The 22,568-nt window shown below is 36.3% G+C and overlaps 1 protein-coding gene across 3 annotated transcripts in view; it reads left to right on the top strand.

Moving 5' to 3' along the window:
- The window catches only part of gc (GC vitamin D binding protein), a 59,825-nt gene that overhangs the window by 26,499 nt on the left and 10,758 nt on the right, over window positions 1-22,568 (top strand). For 2 of the 3 annotated variants that reach the window (XM_069187016.1, XM_069187018.1), the window contains 9 exons: window positions 5,122-5,254; window positions 6,408-6,496; window positions 6,874-7,000; window positions 8,020-8,219; window positions 10,503-10,635; window positions 13,478-13,572; window positions 13,983-14,115; window positions 15,115-15,159; window positions 16,794-16,886. In XM_069187016.1, coding sequence (XP_069043117.1) covers window positions 5,122-5,254; window positions 6,408-6,496; window positions 6,874-7,000; window positions 8,020-8,219; window positions 10,503-10,635; window positions 13,478-13,572; window positions 13,983-14,115; window positions 15,115-15,159 — 955 coding nt within the window. In that variant the 3' untranslated portion in view covers window positions 16,794-16,886. Of the gene's footprint in view, window positions 1-5,121; window positions 5,255-6,407; window positions 6,497-6,873; window positions 7,001-8,019; window positions 8,220-10,502; window positions 10,636-13,477; window positions 13,573-13,982; window positions 14,116-15,114; window positions 15,160-16,793; window positions 16,887-22,568 lie in introns of those variants that run through there. The other variant, XM_069187017.1, reaches the window with a different exon arrangement.

Below are 22,568 nucleotides of genomic sequence, written 5' to 3'. Positions count from 1 at the left end.
AGACAGGGCAGATAGCAAAGATTTAATAGCACAAAAGAACAAAAGCTGGGAAAGGGTAGGAGGCAGAGAGGTAGAGAGGCAGAGAGGCAGAGAGGCCATTCAGGAAGTGCAAAGTGGAGAAGGGTGAAGAAAGGTGTGAAGTCAAAACCTGCATGAGAATAGAGAGGTTTACATGAAAATAAATCTGTCATTGAGAGAAGGGGGATGGTGTGAACCTACTGTAGTTTCAGGATGAGTTTCGTTTCTGTGTTACAGTATGTCCTGTTGCAGTCTTTTGTGTGTTTCTCTTCTTCCTCTGTTGAACCTTCATATCTGATTTCTTCAGTCTAGCCTCCTCTCTTACCTCACTACTCGACTACACGATTCTTACAGTGAACCAGAACTTTGCCTCTGGCAGTTGGTCTTTCAGCAATTAAGTGGACTCTCATTCTTTGTTGACCAACACATGTCTCTAGAAAAGACAGATCTATACCGATGTTGTACAATTTAAGAATTTTTCTGGTTATGGTAAGGCAAGTAGTTTAAAGCAGGGTGGTCACTTGTATTTTCATATCAGGTTCCCCCTCTGCACGATTTTAATTGTGACCAATCATTGCTGTGGTTTATCCTTAGAGGTTTAAATGGAGAAATGCATAGCTATCTACTCAGTAGTTAACATTATTAATATATCATCCCATCTCACTCTACCTACCACTACTTCAGTCTATTAAGCTGATCATGTACTTCTCAATAAACCAGAATTGAATTAATGAGAGTAGGTATACATTTAAACTTACAAACTTATGGTATGATTATAATATAATTATAAATGGGTGGCACTATGGTGCAGTTGTTAGCATTGCTGTCTCATGGGTTTCCTTTGGGCACTCCAGTTTCCTCCCACAATCCAAAGACATAGTGGTACTGTAGGTTAAATGGGTTCTGTGAAAATTGGTGTGAGTGTGTGCATATTTATGTTTGTATCTGTCTGCTCTACCATGGACTAGCATCACATCCAGGGTGTATATTGCCTTCCATCTTTTACTTGCTAGGATAGGTTCCAGCTCCCCAGTAACAGTGTATTGAATAAAGCAGTTAAAATGGATGAATGGATTATATAAAACTTCGGTTGCTGCTGTATGTCTTACAACTGCTAAATAATAAATAATATTCCAAAAAAGAAAACAGGAAACAAAATTAACACTGTTCACATCTATTTTCTTTTCTTGGATTCTTTATGATACTGTATGAGATAATCTACTTATGTTTAAGTTTTTTGTGGGACTATCATGGTCCTCTTTGAATGTTTCTTTCTAGCCTTTTTCCATTTTATTTTTGTACTGTATGCCTTTCAATTCTTGGTACTTACAGGCTCTCCAGGCTCTTCTAAGTTTTATGCTGTACTGTAAATTATCAACTTTTAAAATAAAGCCCTTGTCTTGGGCTGGGCTGCTGTAACACATCAATTTCCCTTCAGGATCAATAAATCCTTATCTATCTATCTAAAATGTTTTACATGACTGTCAGTCTGTTATATGTTCATTTTATAGCACCTTGCATCCCACATCTTCTAAACAGCACGTCTGCTTCTCCGTCTCAATTTGTTTTTTCAGAAAATGTAGAAATTAGTTCTAAAAGTACATTGCAATCCAGTTTAAATTCCTCTACTTTTAGAGCTGGCATTCTTCTAAATCATAGACTTCAGCCCTTTTACTTCAGACACAAAATACATGCCTAAAAATATAGTTCCCTGTACACACTGTTGATTTGAACAGTCAGGTAAAGTTTTCATTCTTTTCAAATAACTTTCAGTTTTGGTCCTTACCTTTGATATTTTAACCTTTTCTTTTTTTATATTATCCAAAGTCAAACGTACCATGCGCAAGATTTCCTTTGGTAAACTGAATATGTGGTTTACAACTCCTTTCAAACCTTTTATTTCTCATCTTCAAATTTATGTCTTTCTTAGAGGTCTCCAATGCTCATAACCCCCTCTTTTACCAGAAAGATCATCTTTATATCAGAATGTGATTTTCAATGAGGTCTGCTTCTTTCCATTCCAACTGAATCTCTAGTAATTAAGCTAATTTCTTGTTTAGACTTGTGGTGTATTTGTTCCTGCTTTCCATCCTGAATTTTAAAAAGCACTCCACCGTGTGTATTGTTTCCAAAAACAACTAAAAAACAAAGCATTCTGTTGTGAACTTTCTTACATTTATTTCTGACATAACAGAATAACAGGTGATCAGGCTCAGATAGGAATGGCAATATATCATACTGTATATGTACTGTATATACTGTTATACTGTACTGTATATACAGTACCCTGTACATTTTTTCTAACATTCCAATATTAAATTTTCAATACTACTGAATAAGGGGAGTACTGAAAAGGTTGATGCACATTACAAATCCAATATAACATTTCCAGCAGCAATTCCACACATTAAAAATATTGATTGAAATTAAAAATTTAAATCAACCAAACTAACTGAGAATTCCTCTTGCGCAAAAGCCAACCAACACAGTTGGTAGCATCAATTGATTTAGAGCAATGATATTCACTGCTGGTCCTGAAATCCACCAGGTTTTATAAGTAATTTATAATCCTCAAGATCTGTAAACAGTGGTACTGGAACCCAATTAGGCGAGCAACTGATTCAAATCAAATCATTAGGACTCCAGGGTAGGATGAAAACCAGCAGGCACAGTGGTCCTTTAGGAAAAGGAATGAATATCATCAGTTTACAAGATAAAAATAATGTGTCAACATAAGAACCAGATGTTTTTCATCGATAGCACTGGCAAGCTTATTGTTTCCCACCTTAAATCTACAGTATAGTTTGTTTCTGTTTCTTTTTCTTTTTATTTAGGCTCAGATTTCAACTATAGATCTTATTATTATAAACTTTCTTGGAAAAATGTATTTTATGTAAACCATGTTTGCTATTAATTCATTTAGGGCTACAATATGTTCATTGTCTTCCAATCGAGTCGAGTTGACATTAGAAGCTTGTGACTGTTACACAAACGCATTAGCATGTTAAAGCGATTTTGAGGAGCCTAGCTTTCTTAACTAGTAAGTACTGAACTTCCTTGGTTTTGGAGGGGGAGGTGTCTTTCGCTGGAAATCTCGCCCCCTTCTACTTTGAAAATACCTGTGAAACCGGTTTAATTCGTCACAGCCAGCACTCCCGCAGAGAGGGGGGTTGTACTCGTTAATGTCTTAGCCGGAACACATCATCATATCTCATTTTGTATTTCTATAAAAAAATCGTTTGCCCAGCTTAACACTATTGCTGTTGTTTTTATCCTGTAAAGCGCTTTGAGGAGCACAGCTTTCTCACCACTTAGATTACTTTTTGATACCATCCTTACACAAAGCAGAAACTTCTTGTATTTTCCGATGACATACAAGTGGAAAGATTACAGATTTTAAATGTCTTTTTTCTGAACCAGGGAAAATCTGATCATGTTTCTCTATAACAATAATAAAAAACTTTATTTTACATATAACCTTTAAAAGTGGCATCTCAAAGCAATACAGTAGATGTAAACAACAGATTACAAAGTAAATACCCAGACAAACACAAATGCGTTTTTAATAAAATGCTTTTATTCATTCAGCAGAGAAAGAGCATAAAACCTGGGCGTAACAGCTGTTCCTTTTTCTGATCACTCGCTCTCTGGATAAACGTCTCACCTGTTCTGTTCTTTGTTTTCCTAATTTGCTGATTATGCCTTCTGCGATCCACTCCTGCCCTCACACCCAAAGAAGACTATTTTAAATTTCTTTGCGAGGTCCATTGTGCAATTAACCCTTGTATGTGCTGTCCTTAAGGTGATATCACATAAAGGTGATATGTAAAATAATGTTTTTATTATTGTTATAGAGAATCATGATCAGATTTTCCCCGGTTCAGAAAAAAATATCTAAAGTTTGTCACTAATATACTTTTAATACAGTCTTTGCTGTGCTCTAGAGGATCCTTGTGATATTTCGAGCTCTGGTTGAATGATAAGTGTTGCAGTTTAAATAAATTTCGTAGTTGGAAATTATGGAACGCTCTGTTAAAAGCAAGGGAGTTTTTATGTCCGTTGCAGTTTTTTTGCAACATGAATATAATTATATCGTTATTAATTTCTTTAGATATGCGATTCCATATTATATTCCCTTTTAATCAAATTCTAAAAGTATGCTTGTTGACTCCGGTATCACGTTAGTTAAAGACTTCGATGCTTAAAATGTTTAGGGAGAAATGGAAAACTGGTGTGTATGTTTTCTTTAAAGTACCGAGACCAGCCATATACTGTATGTTTATGTTCCAAAATTAGTATCGTTTATGGCCTTCACACGCGTTACAGTATGCTCCTATTCTTTTCATGCTCAGCTACTAAGATTTCCCTTCAGTGGTAAAATTCCATATAAATATTTAATACTTAAACGGGCACAGTTAAGACATTAAATATACATATACATACTGTATACAGTACAGTTTGCATACGGTAATATGTTTATGTTCCTAAATCAATCTTTTATGAGCATGTGAAAGGCATGGTGAATCGATTCTCAAAAATTACTGTACTTTGCATGATTGGAAACAAATGCGTGATTGCGAAATGCTGTGGTGTTACTTTTACAAAGACGGTCAATGAAAAAAATAATGTGGACCAGGGCAATACTTTGAGTTTACAGCTTGTCCAAGGTCATTCATTATTAATACTATTAGTAATATCTTCATTAAAGACTTTGATGGCGACAGCTCAAACATGAGAGGTTGAGCTTTATTAGCTCCACCTTGCGTAAATTCGGGATACTATTATTTTGCTGGCGGTATTATAGGAGAATTTACGGTAACTAGCGGTATTTACCGGTAACTCGCGGTAGACTGCGTAAAGCGCACCGGAAAATAATGTGGTATCGCCCGCGCATTTTGAATGGCTGCATCTGTATACAGTCGTGTCTCCAAACACATGTTCTGTTGGGGCCACAATGGTGTGATGTGAATTATCACCCTCATCCTGTTTTTCCTGTTTAGCACCTGGGAGCACAGATGTCTTTATTGTATATGACACACTGGAGACCCAACTGGTATATTTTTTTAATTCACATATTTAATGCACCTTCATTGCATTTTTTAGGTACATATATGAATTTGCAAGAAGGCATGGAAGTATCCCAGCTGGATTAGTACTTAATGCAACTGATAGCTACCTGAAAATGGTTGGAGCTTGCTGCAGTCCATCTGTATCCCAAATCTGCTTTCTTAGAGAGGTATTTCACTTTTTTCTCTTCTTATAAGTAACTTCTTTTATGTTTTACATTTGACAGTCTGCCTGGGAAGTAGTTTTGACAAGTTGAAAAATAAAATACATTCCCTGTCAGGTGGAAATCATTTCAACCTAGGGATCACAACTCTTTAATGAGCGATTAGCTCAAAGACTATGTGAGTACAGTATGTGGTGTTCTGATGTGTTTTAAAATTGTTTCATTATATTTCCAAAATAATGTCACTGTTGTCTACAAAAGGTCAGATATAAGCAGAATAAATTTCATGCATTTATCTACAGTAATTTATTTATCATTATGTTCCTTTTTCAAGTGGTATTTAAAAAGTAATTTTCAGACAAAGCTAAAGATAAATTATACATATTGAATATCAAAAGAAACTGATCACTATGCAGGTATGTTTTAATGGCATAATTTACAAAGGAATTTTTATATTGATTAAGTATTTTGGCCAAATGTTGATTAATTGACAATGAAACATTAAAATGACTTGGACTGTTGCGTAAGTAGTGAATCACAGCATTAGTGAGAGAGTTGACATGTGCACCAATAATGAAGTCATTTAACTTCGTCAACCTGTTGAATGTCAAGCCTGATGACAATCAGGAAAGAAACAATATAAATGTAAACAATCGTATCAAGAGAATAATCCCTCACTGCCATTGCTATGTTGGAGGCTGTTATTTGTTGTCTGGGAAGCACATTTCTAACCTGGTAAGAACACAGATCATCAATGATAGGCCACAGTCTGAGAGAACCACATACCACAACACTTCACCAAGATCAATAGGGAGGTCCAAGTGTGATGGTATAGGCAAAAATCAATTTGTAGTGATTAATGGCAACCTGACTGCACAGCTCTCCACTGATTGAAGTCAATGTACTTTAGATGGGACCTCACTTTTTGTCCTTCCTGTGGACTCAACAATGAGAATGTGACAATTTGAATGCTTTAAACCCAAATCTTAAGTCCCATGGATCATCTGTGGGATGAGCTGGGATGTATGTTCAATATTTGTTATTTTACAGATACAGTTCATTTTGCAGTCATAAGTGATGTTTATACTAATGCTCCATAAAAATGTAATTATATACTGAATACATGAAAACTGTACTGTTTCACATTCTGTATTTATAGAGACTTCAGCAAAAGGACTCAAACCACAATTTGCGAATAGTTTCAAATCTTTGCCATAACCATATTCACCTGAAATCTTTCAAAATTGGGTAAGTAATACTATACAGGCTTTTGCAAATCTGTGTAATTAATTTCTGTTATAAAGAAACAATTAATAAACATATTAATGTACATCACCATTAACCAAAGGGAAACTATTTTCTGCCACAAAATGTTTCACTTCTTATGTATTAGACTGTATTTTGTCTTCTGAATTTACTTCATGAAAGGAAGTTTGTAATTTATTTGTCATGTAACATGTCTTATGAGTTGTTTACTTTGAGAACATTAAGTGTGTAAAATACTGATCAATAGGAAATGTTACAGCATATCATTCATAAGTCAGTGGAATACTATGAGGTTTCCTTTGTAATGTACAAATTATGCTTAAGAAGCATTTCTTTTTTCATTTGTAATTTCTTTTTAGATTGACCACATATTATGGACAAATCATGAATGGCTCATTTGAAGAGGTCTCACCAATAGCCAGCTATCTTCAAGAAGGACTCTCAAACTGCTGTTTAGATCCACAGCCTGATTGTCTTATGAAGAAGGTGAGAAAAGCTTACTGTGTGTAGAGGAATACAAGAAAAGTTACAAATGAGAAAAGGTAGTTTTGTCCAGTTTGTTTGTTTGCTTTCTAGTACATAGGTTAATAACCTCCAAATCCTAACAAACTATTTCAGAGTATCATTTTATTTTAAAGGAAAGTTTTTGTAGTGCTGCGCATCCAGAGTACTTAGTGCTTCTTATACTGTAGGTACTGTTTTTGTGCCACAGCTGTGGAAAATACTGTTTTATACAAATAGACCAAGATAAACACATTGAGATAACCCAGCAGTTTCCTGCCACATATTCCTTTCACATCTGCACTGGAACAAGGTATTTAATTCGTACTTGCCCTTAGCTGTATCTGGAAAGCTGAATCTCCAGCACTGAATTTTGTTATGGCTGCACTGTTACTGCCAACAAGTACAGTAGCTGTGTTTTGGCATTAAGAATTTTATAAATATGTTGTTTATTGTATGTTAAACTAACTAGGATTGTTCTATTAAAACAACTTTTTCATGATGTAGAGTAAATATTCTGTTTTCAGATACTTGTGTGTTTCAGTTTTAATGAAATAGCTTTTTTCATTTGACTCTTGTTGAACTCAATCAACCCTGGTTTTTCCCATGAATTACACACATCACCACCTTTTAGATAAGGAAAGCTGTTTTACATTTTAGCTCAGTGTTTGAATACTTCTTGTCAAGAATATATGGGGATATAAATTGGAAATTTCTGTAACGTGTTTAGTACTACTATCTGTAACTGAAAGATTGCAATATAAAACTTGTATCATTGCTGTAGCAATAATCAGCCTGTTTTTGTAGATGGGGTTTGAGAAAAGGCATTTTTGATGCATGACATGAAAGAATTCAGAATCTTTATGTAATGTGGATTCTGTTGGGGTAATACTCTTCTGAATGTACATGCTGAATTTTGTACAAGTATTGAAATTATTGATGCATAAAAGCAAATTAATCTTATCACACTTCATGTCCTTGTACTGTATGCCTTTTTTTTTTAGCTCACAGGATTCAAGACTGTCCTCTGCAGTGCATCAGCATTCATTAATCACAGCAAGTTACAGAAGTGCTGCAGTAAAACTCATTTGAACCTGTTGACCTGTGTTGGATCTTTGGATGTCCAGATTCCTCCTCAGTCAACAGAATCTGAAGGGCCTTTGAAAACAGACCTGTGCAAAAATGCTTCTATTGGGCTTGAAAAGTAAGAAATGCTGACGTTGAAAAATAAAATTTATAAAAAAAAGTACTATGTAATCTAGAAACTCAAACAGTGTTCTCTCCCTTTAAGAAATTAAATAAGAGACATCTTTAGTTCTTAGCACATTGTTTAACAAAAATCTCTGCCATCAGAACAGACTATTCATACCCTATTATAAATAATAGTAGTTCTAAACTAGAAACCTAAGACATTTATCTGGCAGTATTTCCAGGCACAGTTGACTGGTCTATTATTAGTGAACATTCACTGGTTGGATGCATATAATTGTATTGTAGTTTTTCAATTTATAATAAACGTATAAGGCACAAGGAGTGTTTTTAGAGTGATTTATGCCAACTTATATTGCGGTGGTACATTTCCTGCAAAAAGGTTCTGCAAAAACTCCAAAAAATATTTGACTGCTCAAAAATGTAGGATTATCTATTCCATATCTACACTTTACGATTTTACAATTACATTCAGAACATCTTATCTCATTTTAAAGAAGCATTATAGAGTACCAGTACAAATTATGGCAACTGATTACAAGTAGAATGTTTCCATCTAGTGGGAAACCTTTGTAATAACAGCATAAACACCGTGTGCTGCACTTCTGAAATTCATGGTTTGGGGAAATTGGCAGGGTGGTGCAGTGGTTAGCACTGCTGCTTTATAGTGCTGGGGCCCAGGTTCAATTTCTGGGGTGCTTTCTGTGTATAGTTTGTATGCCCTCCCTGTGTTTGAGTGGGTTTCCTCCAGGTGCTCTGGTTCCCAGAAATTGAAGAGATGTACTGGCACTGTAGGTTAGTTGGTTTCTGGGAAAATTGGCCCTGGTGTGAGTATCTGTCTGGACTGGTGTCCTGCCCAGGGTTTATCCTGCTTTGTGACTGTTGCATCTGCCAGTTACTGCTATTAAACTGTAGACTAAAATGACACGATTTGCTCTTGTAAAATTGTTTAAAACAAATGTGGCAAAAAAGTTTTTATGCTAATGTGCATTTATTTGGAAAATAAATTTTAGAGTAAAAGGAACTGATATTGTGACTCACGTTGAGGGAGATAAACTAGTTTGGCCAACACATATACATTTTTTTCCACACCTGCACTTTTAGAGCTCTGTCACCTTAGTATCTGAGGTGAAGGTGATACAGTGGTACTAAGAAGAAATCTTTATTCAGCAGTTAAGAAAATACATTTACTGGATGAGTAAATTGTAAAGATGGGTACTTACTTTTTTCCTTAAAAAAGCCATTACTTGTGTGATAGTAATTAGTTATTTTTCAAACATTCTGATACTTTATCCTGATAGAATAACTTGGGTTACCCCATAGATAATTGATTTTATTATCAATGCCAGGTAGACGCAAGTAGATGTTTGCATATGTTTACTGGGTTGACTTCATGAAAAAAATAAACTTCCTTTTACCAATAATGAACTTTTAGGATATTTAGTTAACAATTGACTTAATATACTTGGAAAAACATGGCAACTGTATAATAAACTGTATAAACTGTATAATAAAATAGGATATCATTGACAGTTCCTATTTAAAATGAATTTTTAAGAAGGGATCTTCAGACAGAAACACATGAGAAACTGATGTATACAAGGATATACCTGTATACAGTACAATGTAATCCTAGTACACATTGAAATAAATATATTTAGTATATACACAAATAGGACCATGGGAAGCACATTACAATGATGAATGACTTCTTCCTATAGGGTATAAACAGTATTTACTGTATAATGTAGAGTACCATATCTTCAGAAATAAATCAGGCAGTGATATCTTTTTATTTTTGTTTTAATTTTTTAAACTGAAAATGCGCTGCCAAGAAAGAAAGTATTGGGTTTCAGTATACAGTATATTGAGGCAATACAAAAAAAAATTCAATAGAATTTCTCTTAAGTAACTTTTTGCAAAGATTCTATACCTTGCGTAACCAGTAATTTAGGTAGAAAAATAAGTTTAAATAGATTATAGTTATTCCAACTTCTATATAAATCAATAGTGTAACACAAAGTTAAAAACTGAAATTTGACTTGTTTATCTTAGGTAAGGTATATTTGCATGCTAATTCCTACGTGAAATAGTATTACAAACTCTTATTGTCTCTGTTTCTGCAAGAACTTTGGAGTTTCCAACATGTTTTTGTAACTGTATATACAATAAGAATACATAAATCACAGCTGTAATACATGTGCATTGAAAATACTGGTATTTCCCATGGGCATGGTATGTAAGATGTAATGATTATTTGTTTGTTTTATCTATTTAGATACTTGTTTGAGATTGGAAGAAGGCACTATCATGTCTCCGTTCCAGTTCTAGCTTCTGTTTTTGCGGACATCAAAAAGATAGTGGATTCTTGCTGCAGCGCTGGAGATGTCAGTGCTTGCATAGATGATGAGGTAACTCTCTGTCCCACCACCAGCTCACACAACTTCTAGACTCTACATTTTCATAATCGTATTTTACATTCAGTTTTAACTGGCCTCTTATACAGTATCTCTTATCAGATAGCACATTCATTTGTAGGGTATACAGTATAACCCTAACCTCCACACAGTGTGGGGTGGATGTTTGGCCAAACCACAAAGATATGCTGTTATTTCTTAATGGGGAAAATCCAAGAAACTTAGAAAGGTGAGTGCATCTTTCCTTTTTCTGGAGACCCATCCATTGAGTGGGAATCGGGAGAAAAGAAACTTAGAAAAAACACTAACCCTAACCCTCAGTATACAGTTATATACAGTGTATTGAAACGGTTCAGAAATGTTTCTTCTCCCGTAATTATTAAAGATATAGCACTAACTATATTTTAATTAGACACATTTGCAAGGTTGATATGAACAGCCAGTTAACACAACTTTGGTTTTTGCCAGAACACAGATGCAAAAGGTATTCTTGCATCCATTTGTAAAATCATCTAAGCAGTGTGACAAGAAAGATATTGGGTGATACAAATGTGGGTGAAATTCACCATAAACACCAAACCTGATGTCATATTAACAAAGACACAGACCCAGTAATAATGTATAGATAATAGACGTTACTGGATCAAGAACAGAAACATGAGAGGTTATCTTTCGGATTACAATTATAAATTTAAACTACAACAAAATAGTTCCAATAGTACCAAAGTTATTCAGCAACATGAGTAGAATTGAAGATCTTCATACAGTATCTTCACAGAAGATTAATTGAAGAAATAGAACATGTTTTGAGGTAGCAAAATCATTCATTTAGAAAGACATGGGGGGTTTCATTTTATTCACACCAAATGTTGATAATCAAAAGTATCAAAAACAGCACTAAGGTCCAGCTGTAAAAGATCAGATAAAAAACAATTTAGTAATTGACTTTCATCAGCTTATCATAAGAAACCTAAACGATTAGTTTATTAAGAATGCATTGATTTGGACCCAGATTGGAAAGACTAAATCTTATTGCAGAAGATGAGGTTGTAACTGCAATGTTCCACTATAATAACTTTGCCAAAAATGATAAATAAAAATGTTAAATATTGGTCAATAATTGCTAAATACTCTTGTGTCTACATTGTACCTTGTTCACAAAGGGTAATAATTGCAAGTTTAAAGGTAGAGGGAACAATTCCAAAGTATAATTCTTTAATGATATACTGTACATGACAATGGGACAGAGGATTGCAAAACTGTATTGGATTATAGATTCTCCCAGACAACTCTCCTTAACTGGATTTACAGATTTTAGAATTGAGAAATTATAAATTGTAGAAAAACGTTCTAAAACCTTCTAAAATTACTCTTCCTCTTATCAGCTTCCTACGATCAGCCTTGTGATAGTCAGCAAATTACTTCAGCATTGCTGGCCTTGCTAGAAATCCGAATGAACAGATAGGCCAATGTCCCCCGATCTACTTTCAGGTTCATGCTGATGGGATTTCATGGAATGAAAACTAGATTTTTCCAGAGCTAAGTGATTTAAAATTCCTTCAAGAATGGTAAATTGGTTAAGTGCAATAGCGTACTCAAGTGTAGTGGACAGAAAGTCACTGACAGGAGAACTTGAAATGGATTGGGAAACAAAGTCTAAATTAACAGAACTATACATTTAGGTTTGTGAGGAGTTAATGGAACCTCCAGATAAAAAACATAGGCAGATTCAAGGACATAGAGGTAACTAACAGACTGAACAAAAGTAAAGTACAGTTTGTGTCGTTTGGACATACAGTATTCACATGATATTCATATTACTGTATGTACATTATTTAAACATACAGTAAAATATAAAACTTACTTTTCTTTTTCATTTATTTGCATGCTGATGTTCAGTCTTCTTTGTATTTTTATAACTGATATATTTATATTGGACATTTTAATTATTCTAGCCTACTACATGGAGGCTGGAGACTTCAAGTGACCACTACAGTATATGTACAGTATATGTACAGTATATAAAACATTTGGTCAGAATTTGATTAGTCCCACAGTGTTAGGTGAAAAGTTATGGTTGCACTAGAATATTAAAGATGATTTAACAGCCTTTAAGGTCATTTACACTTTTTAAACACTCTCAAGTTAAAGAAGGTCCAGATCTAGGTGTTTCAGTCATTAAAGAAAAGTGCTTGTTATCTGGTATTCCTGGCCCTAGCCCTAGAACAGTTCCTGGCTTCCTATGTGTTATTCTGATCAGGTTATTGCACCTGCTTGTGTTCTCTACTTTGGGAAAGTTTATTTTCAGTGAATCTGCAGCTGTTGGTGGGGAAGCAGGAGGCAACAACTAGTCTATATGAGTTGCAATGGGTAAACATGCCTAGTAAATTATTTACCACTGTTGGTATTATTGTCAGCATTTGTCTGCAAAGAGACTGATAACATGTAAAATACTACAGATCATCAGTGAGTGCATACTGTATAATAGCATTATATTTTCAAAACCATCAATTGATGTTCTCCAAATTTGTTTAATTTGGAAACTTACCAACCCAAAGAGAATCATAATTAATTCTTCCCATTCCATTTGTTGGTGTTGCTACTGTTGCTATTGCTGTTGATGGTTATCTTTTGTCTATTAGAATAGCAATACTTAAATAACACTTTATTTTTTTCAGAATGGATACTTTACAGCCAGAACTTACTGAAGTGCCGATTTTATCACTGTTATAAAAATATATTTCTCCGGTTGACTGTTTCTATGTGAAGACTCAGAATCGAGGCTTTATGAGGTTTCATGTTTCACAATTATTGCTCGTAAATGTTTATCTTCCAGAACAAACAGCTGAAAGAAATTGAAAATGTTTTTTCAAAGACTGATGAAGTATGCCAAAAATACAAGACACTGAATTTCACCGATTTCAAAAAAATGTAAGAACCTTTTGTTGTTGTTGTTGTTGTTGTTGTTGTTGTTGTTGTTGTTGTTGTTGTTGTTGTTTCATTGTCTTTGAAGCACAAGATTTGTCTCTCAACCTGCCGGAATTGATTTTTTATAACTTGTTAAAAACAAAGTTGCTCTTCAGTCTGGTCAAAGACACACAAGTAAAGTAAATTATTCATTATTGTTTTACAAAATCAGATTTAAGCCAAGGGGTGGAATCACAGATGGAGAGGTGTGGGATTGCAAAGGAGCAACTAATTCAAAAAAGAAAGAATGCAAGATAATATTTCAGCTATGAAGCCTTCTGTCTTCTGTCTTTTCTTTTTATGTTTCATAGTGGAGTTAACCTGTAGTTCTAGTTTTTGTCATGTGATTTTCTTCTTTTTACTGAACTGACAAGGATGCTGCAAAGTGTCCAGGAGGAGACTTCTAAATCCAACAAGAATGTAGTGGATACCAAAGTTCAGCAGTGGGTGGATTTTGCTTCAACATGTTGTTCCCAAATGGCCCCTGCACTGCAGTGTAGGAAACTGGTGAGCTCCATGTTTAATTGGTCTCTGACATGCTTTCAGGTGGTACAGACAAATAATGTGATGTCAGAGTCTTTTTTTATATTCATCCTGCATGGTTTGAGGGATGAATTGCTGACCATATGGAATTGGAAGTCAGAACCCTGTCCCAGATAATCAAGGGGCTATAAACATCATTAATAATATGCAAAAAGGTCACCAATTCAATGTACACTAATGTACCTATGATTGAAATTCTTGTGTAATGACTCCTTCTGCTCACGGCAAGATTGTACAGGAAAAATGACCAGTCTGGGAACGTGAGCTCACAGTAGCAGAAAAATTGCTGTCTATCTAGGATTAAAAGTCTTTTCGAGTCATTTTTCTTCTGCCCCATATGGAAAGAAAATGCATTACAAAATTGTGTGATGATATCATTAATTACAATGAAAAATGTGTTCAGGTCAAAATAAAGTTTAAAAAATGAATGATACCTTAAACATAATTCATATATTTTACTAGATATAATTAAATTTTCTACAGAATATGCTACATTAATTTGCAGTATTATATATACTGTACAGTATACTGTACAGTAGTATGTTTGTATACAGTCCTGTATACAAACCTAACCTAACACCTCTAATTAAAGCAGTATCATGTGCAAATAAACCTCCATTCCTGATTATTAACAACTACCTATAATTACTTAATATTTACATAGACCTAGTAAGTACAGCAATATGACCAATTACCTTTAATATTATTGGTGATTTATTATTGATAATCCTAGGCAATTGGAAAAAATGTGTTCATGCATCAAAACGTGTCTTTGTTTACAAGGTCATAAGTCCTGATATAAGGTTAAGTCTGAAGGTATCCCTAATCTTTTGTTTTTTGGTTATTTATTTATAACAGGTAAACCATGACTTTTAACATAATTGATGATGTAGGTGATTCATAGAGTGTTTTCAGTGTCTCTACGCTTACCTTAATAACCAATTTTTTTTTTTTAATTTGCAGATTGATTTATGCATAAGTGGTATCAAGGAAGACTCATCACAATAGGTATGTAATTAAAGGCTCAAACTTTAGGAATGTATACTAATGGTTTTGGTTTAAAAGATCTATAGCTCATTCCAGATAAGCATCATGCTTGTGCTCTACGAATGAGCTTGGAAACTGTAGTTTTAACTCAGATATCTTAATTTGGGGTAATAGTTTCTCAAAAGTAATAATAATAATAATTGCTTACACTTATATAGTGCTTCTCTGGACACTCCACTCAAAGTGCTTTATAGGCTTATGGGGACTCCCCTCCACTACCACACATCATGCCAGAATGCTCACCACACATCAGCTATTAGTGGGGAGGAGAACAGAGTAATGAAGCTAATTCATAAATGGGGATTATTAGGAGGCCATGTTATGTAAGGACCAATGGGAAATTCAGCGTTACACCCCTACTCTTTTAGCAAAACCATGGAATTTTTAATAACCACAGAGTGAGGACCTCGGTTTTACCTCTCACCTGAAGAACGGCACCTTTTTACAGTATAGTTCACCCGTCACTATACTTGGACATTAGGACCCACATGGACCGCAGGGTAAGCTCCCCCCTGCTGGCCTCACTAAGACCTCTTCCAGCAGCAACCTTAGTTTTTGCCAGGAGGTCTCCCATCCAGGTACTGACCAGGCTCACACCTGCTTAGCTTCAGTGGGTTGTCAGTTGTGAGTTGTAGGGTGATATGACTGCTGGCATAGTAGAACATACTTTAAATTTAGATGTTTTTTGTATAATGTACATTGTGACAAACTCTAGTCTAGACTAGAGCAGTCCAAGGAATACACACACACAGAAATTCACACTGGCCAAGATGCGGGAGACTTTATTGCATAGTGTTTTTAAGATAGACAGTGAAAAAACCTCCAAGAAATGACATGCAACAAGTAACAAAACAACACCTCACCCACCCCTATGTACCTCTATTGTATATCAAACATACCACTAATTAATCCTCTTGTGACAATATGCAGTTTTTCACCCAGCACCAATAATCTAATAAATAACACTCATTGAGTCTAGATACAGAATTTAGAGACCCTTTGGTTACTTCTAATGGCATGTCTGTGTATTACAAAAATAAGAGTACTGTATGTACTCAAAATGGCAAATGAAAACATTAGAAATCATGACGCAGCAGTCTAAAGCAATTCTAAATACTGAAAATAACATATACCGTAAATTGCTGCTAAATCATATGTTTACAGGGAACTGGGAAATGTTACAGGATATGTTGTTATCAGGAAAAATAATTACATGATATATTACTTGAAAAAGAAAGCTACAACATAATAAGATTTGCAGAACATTGCAAGCATCCATTGATACACATTAGCAAAAAAATGGAGAAAAAATATTAAATCTCTCAAGAACAAATGTCTGAACCAAGGAAAACTATCAGTCTTTAAAATGAACAGAATTAAACAGAACTAAAAACATTGTTAAATTTTATGGGAACATAATCTTCTGAACATACAGTATCCGCTGAAATGTGATCATTAGTCCGATAAAAGAAGTCAATAGAAAATTACACTATGTTCTAATGGTGTTGGAAGAATTACTGTATAATTCAGTATAATACAGTATTTTAGCATGTTTTAAGTAGATTTAAGTTGATTCTAGATTTCTTTTTTTGCAGGAGTTCTGAAGCATGTGTCCTTGATTTCTATTGTAGGGATAATACAGGAGTTCTGTGAATGTGTGAAAATAACAATAAAATTACTGATTTTAACTCTTTTAAATGATTATTTTGGTTGTGAAAGACATTAATTTGATATTGCATTAAAAGAAGGGCACGTCATTGAATTGCATTATTACAGTAAGTACACAGTAGTGCACTTGAGGGCATTACATTTATAACGTGCAATATGCATTTGTTTCACTAGATGGAGCTCATACACTTTATTTGTGGCTTACTATGCCATATATTGCATTACTACTGTAGGTCTATTTTACAGTATATGAGTAAGAAAGGAATCACTACTGTAAGAGATGTAAAATAGTAACACATGTCTAAATAATACAGAGTTATTAATATAAATAAATGTATATTGCAATGTATCCCAAATACTTCATATGTGGGACCGGACTCCTTCATCCATCCACTTTGTATGTCAAACATTATGAGCCAGCATGTACCACTACACAGGAAAAAAAAATTCATTTCAAAATACAATTCATGTGTTTTTGCTACAATATTTTGAAAGTCAATCATCAGACAAAGCCACAGGATGACCACTTCCTGTTTGAAGTTAGACTGTTTTTTTATTATTCATTTTTTTGTGTCTATAATGTTAAGTGATATTAACGGGGACTTAGGAAAAGCTGGTAGAGTAAGATCCAAGAAAACAAGAGTTTGTCAACACTGGACTAATTAGAGACAAAAGCAGTAATTCAGTAATGTTTCTTAAAACCGCAAAGCCCTACAGCGGGTGGTGAAAACTGCCCAGTCCATCACTGGGGTTACCCTCCCATCTATCCAGGACATTTATGACAGACGGTGCTTGAGGAAAGCTCTAAGCATAATCAAAGACCCCACACACCCCAGCTACAGACTTTATGATCTGCTACCATCTGGAAAACAGTACCAGAGCATTCGGACCCAGACTACCAGACTCAGAGACAGTTTTTACCCCCGCACTATCAAACTGTTAAATTCCCAGCCTCTCTCTCTCACTCTCACCTCACCTCTCACCTATGATCCGAACCTCACAGTGCCTTCTTCCTTTCTTTCTCACCAAAAACCCAAACACACATTGAAAATCTACCTCTACTATACATGTCAAAAGCTCACTCCCCATAATTTCTATCCCTTTATTTTATTCTGTTGATGCATATTTTTGCACATAACCTGTTACCTTTTTGTTGTTTTGCACATTGTCTGTTGTTTTGTTTTTTGCACATTGCCTGTTGTTGTTTTTTGCACATCGTCTGTTGTTGTTTTTTGCACACTGCCTGTTGTCTCTGTCTTTCTTTTACTACACAATTGTATTGTTGTTGTTGTTGTTTTTTTCTCTTTGTTCTACTTATGTCCGAGAGTTAGCTAAATAGCATTTCGTTATACCATATACCATGTATGAGTGTAATGACAATAAACTTGAACATGAACTTGAACTTGAACTTGAACATGAACCAAACAAGCATTTATTCAACCACAGTGTGAACATTGGTTGAACATAAAACATACTAATTGAGCTCTATAATCTAAAGAACAGGAGATAATGACACAACGATCCATGGATAATGTCGATTCATGGTACAGCAGGAATGTCCAATGCTGAGCCAGTTGATCTGCAGGTTTACGTTCCACATCAGCTTTTAAAAATGTAAAGAAGCTCATAATTATGGGTTTAACTGGACCATTTTCGCATCAGATGCTGCTGTTTTAAAGAGACATAGAAAACCCACTGATAAACCTGATCTCCAAGACCAAGATTGGACTGGCTGTAGGGTGTTTGCAGAGTTTCTGGCTGCTGCTTAGTCAGGAATATGTCATAAGGCAAAACAGCAAACTTTTTTTAGGAGTGTAGTGTCATCATTTTCTTAAAAGATATTATCTCCAGTGCTTTAATATAGTACTGCACCTGTGATCCACTCCAGGCAGGTTCTCTTATTACCAGACAGCTAATGACATGAATATAGAAGGTGGTTAACTGATATCTATATTGTCACATACTGTAGTTTAGTTTTTAGAAATTCTGCTTGAATGGTTTTTCTACAACAGCTCAAGCTGTTAAATAGACTTTGCAATAGAAAGCACAAAATTCAGTGTTATCACAGTGTATAGTAGAACATTAATGGTATGAGCAGAAGAAAGCACAGTTCAGTCAACCAGTAGACACTGGAAGGTTTCAGCATGGAGAAGTGGGTGGATATCCCTGAAAACCTAATAAAAAAGCTACAGGAAATACCTGCTCAAGACTATCAAAGCTAAAGGTTTACAAAATACTGATTTCAAAGATATGAATAAATTTGAATGTTGGGTAGTTCTAAATGTACTGTATGTAACTCTGCTGGAGAAAGAGTCTGTTTCTAGATACAACATTCAAGTTAGATGACAAAAGAGATGGAGAAACAGAAAATGGATAAACAGAAACTTGATCAAGGATGGAGGAAGCCAGAATCCAGCAGCAAAGATAGACATGTACTGGGATGGATTTTGCAATGAGAGAAAGAAGGGTCAAAACAAGCAAAAACATTTTGGCAGTGATCCAGAACAAATCCAGAAATATATGTTTGAGGGTCAGGAAGTACTGTACATTAGCCACCTAGTTTGAAGACGAAAAAGTAAGTAACTGCTTTTAAGAGAACTAGGTTTATGTTTGGAGTATTTTTATTCTGAGAATAACCCTGTGTCAGATGGTGTTATGTGCTTAGAACTGTCCCAGTTGGCACTGGTGTCCCATGTACCTAGGATACTACATGGAGATCTGTTATATCAAATAAAGTATAAAGTCTTTCAATTTTCTGGATAACTTATTTTTATATGACGGCTGTCTGAAGAGCAAGTGTTTGCAGTATCATTCTCTGTATTGTATATGTTTCCCACTACTTCATTCACTGTGCTGTTCACATTCAGAACAGAGTGTACTGTGCAGTGTAATATGGAATCAGACTATTGTACATTACTTCCTAGAGGCAGCTGAACTTTTAGCTAATTCACTCCTGGTTATTGATTTGGGAGGAAAATTAATAACAAATTCCTCATAGCTTTATTGAAAACTGTGTAGCATAGCATCAAACCCATCATCTCACAGGGGATACATTCAAATGCAAAACAATTGACTTTATTATAAAAAGCAGGAATGCCAACTAATTGTGCATTCACTTTGAACTCTTCAGATTCTTTTCTTGTATTTATTATAGAAGACTATAATGTTTTTTTCAGAAAACATATGAACTGTTAGAAATGTGAAAGCCACTTACTGTAGCTCATCTCGCTTGTTTGGTTACTAGTAGTTAATTGATATGAAACTCTTCAGCTGTTTCTATAATGACGCTATGGAACCAGGTTTCACAACTTAACTGGGCAGCCTGTCCCATGCACACACACCCCTTTGTCTAAAGTGCTTCCTATTTTCATTTTTAAATGCGTTACTCTTACCACTATTTCATTTTTCATTGCTGAGTTATGGTTTGACTGTTGATTCTGAAGTACAGTAGGACATACCTGACCAGGTATTAAGCGAGTAGAGCCTTTAACTCTTTTTTGTATGAAGTACAAACCTATATTTTTTAGCAAAAATGGGACATACTGTTACGATCCCTGCCTCGCGGCAACGAAAGAGGCAGAAGAAGGCGTAGCCTTAGTTCATCAGTCCACCTATCACGGTACGCATTCACCACCACACCTCCGTCTCAGCTGGTATTTAAGCATTAGTCTTTCCCTACCTCCTCGCTCAGTATTGGTTTCCCTTTCGAGCTTCTTAGTTGCGCTACGCCTTCAACCTCCTCGTACTGTTCTGGTTCCGACTTTGGTTTTTCCCCTTTTACTACGTCTATTGGATTACGGTTCGGCTTCGGTTGCTTTCTTCTAGTTTGGTTCTCTGGCTTCCCTTGGATTCTCGGCTCTCCCCTTCGTCTACGGTTTTGGATTACGGTTTGGCTTTGGCTACTCCCTCTCGGTTTGGATCACTGGCTTCCCTTGGACTCTCGGCTCTCTCCTTCGGCTACGGTATTAGGATCACGACTCGTCTCTGTCGGCTCCCGCAAGTGGGTTCACTACTTGGTTTCGGTTTCACTGACCGAATCCGTAACAGAGAGACATAGAAGTCATAGTTAGTACTCCAAACAGTACCTCCTCAGTGCCCTCAGGACAAGTTATTTGTCTCGACCCCAGTCAGATCTTCTGTCTTGCAATGGGGACATGACTCCCGCTTCGCCGGACACCCTGGATTCCGACGTACCCTGGAGTTAATCTCTAGAGATTTCTGGTGGCCAACCATAGTTAAAGATGTCAAGGAGTATGTCCAAGCCTGCTCAATATGTTCCCGAATCAAGTCTTCTCGGATGAGGGTGGCAGGTCCTCTTCAACCCTTACCTATCCCCGACCGTCCTTGGACCCACCTCTCAGTTGATTTCATTACTGACCTTCCACCAAGCCAAGGATACACGACAGTCATGGTTGTAGTAGATCGTTTCTCGAAATCCGCCCATTTTATTCCCCTACCTTCCTTGCCCTCAGCTAGGGAACTAGCAGACCTGTTCATACTGCATATCTTCCATCTTCATGGCATCCCTAAAGACATTGTTTCCGATAGGGGCCCCCAGTTTATTTCACGATTTTGGAAGGCCTTCTGTAAATCACTGGGAGCCTCAGTTTCGCTTACTTCAGCTTACCACCCGCAGGCCAATGGTCAAACTGAACGTATGAATCAAGAACTGCTAACCTACTTACGGGCATATATCTCATCTACCCAAGATAACTGGGTATCATTGCTTCCATGGGCAGAATATGCTCATAATTCTTTGTATACTTCATCGACGGCATGTCACCATTCAAGTGTGCCTTAGGTTATCAGCCCCCTCTCTTCCCGGACTCCCCACCAGACACAGAAGTTCCTTCTGTTCAAGAATATATCGCTAACCTACAGGAATTCTGGAAGAAGGCTAAAGCCGCCCTTCTTTACACTGCAGCTCGGCAGAAGACCGCGGCGGATCGGCGCCGTCGAACCGTACCCAGATTTCGACGTGGACAATTTGTCTGGTTATCTACCCACAACCTTCCTCTAAAGCAACCTTCTGGCAAGCTGGCTTCCAGGTTCATCGGCCCTTTTCGTATCCTCACCCAGGTTACCCCTGTAACTTATCGACTGGCCTTGCCTCCTACCCTCAGGATTCACCCTACGTTCCATGTTTCCCTCCTTAAGCCCTTTCGCAGATCCACTCTGTCTAAACCGCAACAAAAACCCCCACCACCTCGTGTAATTGATGGACTTCCTGCCTACACCGTAAATAAGATCTTAGATTCCCGATGGTCTCGTGGATCCCTGCAATACCTAGTGGATTGGGAAGGCTACGGTCCAGAGGAGCGGTCATGGGTAGCAGAAAGAGATATACTGGATTCAAATCTGATCCGGGATTTCCATCAGAATTTCCCTAATCGTCCAGCTAGGGCGTCGGGAGCCGCCCATAGAGAGGGGGGTAATGTTACGATCCCTGCCTCTCGGCAACGAAAGAGGCAGAAGAAGGTGTAGCCTTAGTTCATCAGTCCACCTATCACGGTACGCGTTCACCACCACACCTCTGTCTCATCTGGTATTTAAGCATTAGTCTTTCCCTACCTCCTCGCTCAGTATTGGTTTCCCTTACGAGCTACTTAGTTGCGCTACGCCTTCAACCTCCTCGTACTGTTCTGGTTCCGACTTTGGTTTTTCCCCTTTTACTACGTCTATTGGATTACGGTTCGGCTTCG

The sequence above is a fragment of the Lepisosteus oculatus genome, chromosome 3, assembly GCF_040954835.1.
Source record: "Lepisosteus oculatus isolate fLepOcu1 chromosome 3, fLepOcu1.hap2, whole genome shotgun sequence".
Classification (NCBI taxonomy): domain Eukaryota; kingdom Metazoa; phylum Chordata; class Actinopteri; order Semionotiformes; family Lepisosteidae; genus Lepisosteus; species Lepisosteus oculatus.
The sequence above is the reverse complement of the archived record's forward strand: the minus strand, read 5'-3'. Positions and strand labels throughout refer to the sequence as shown.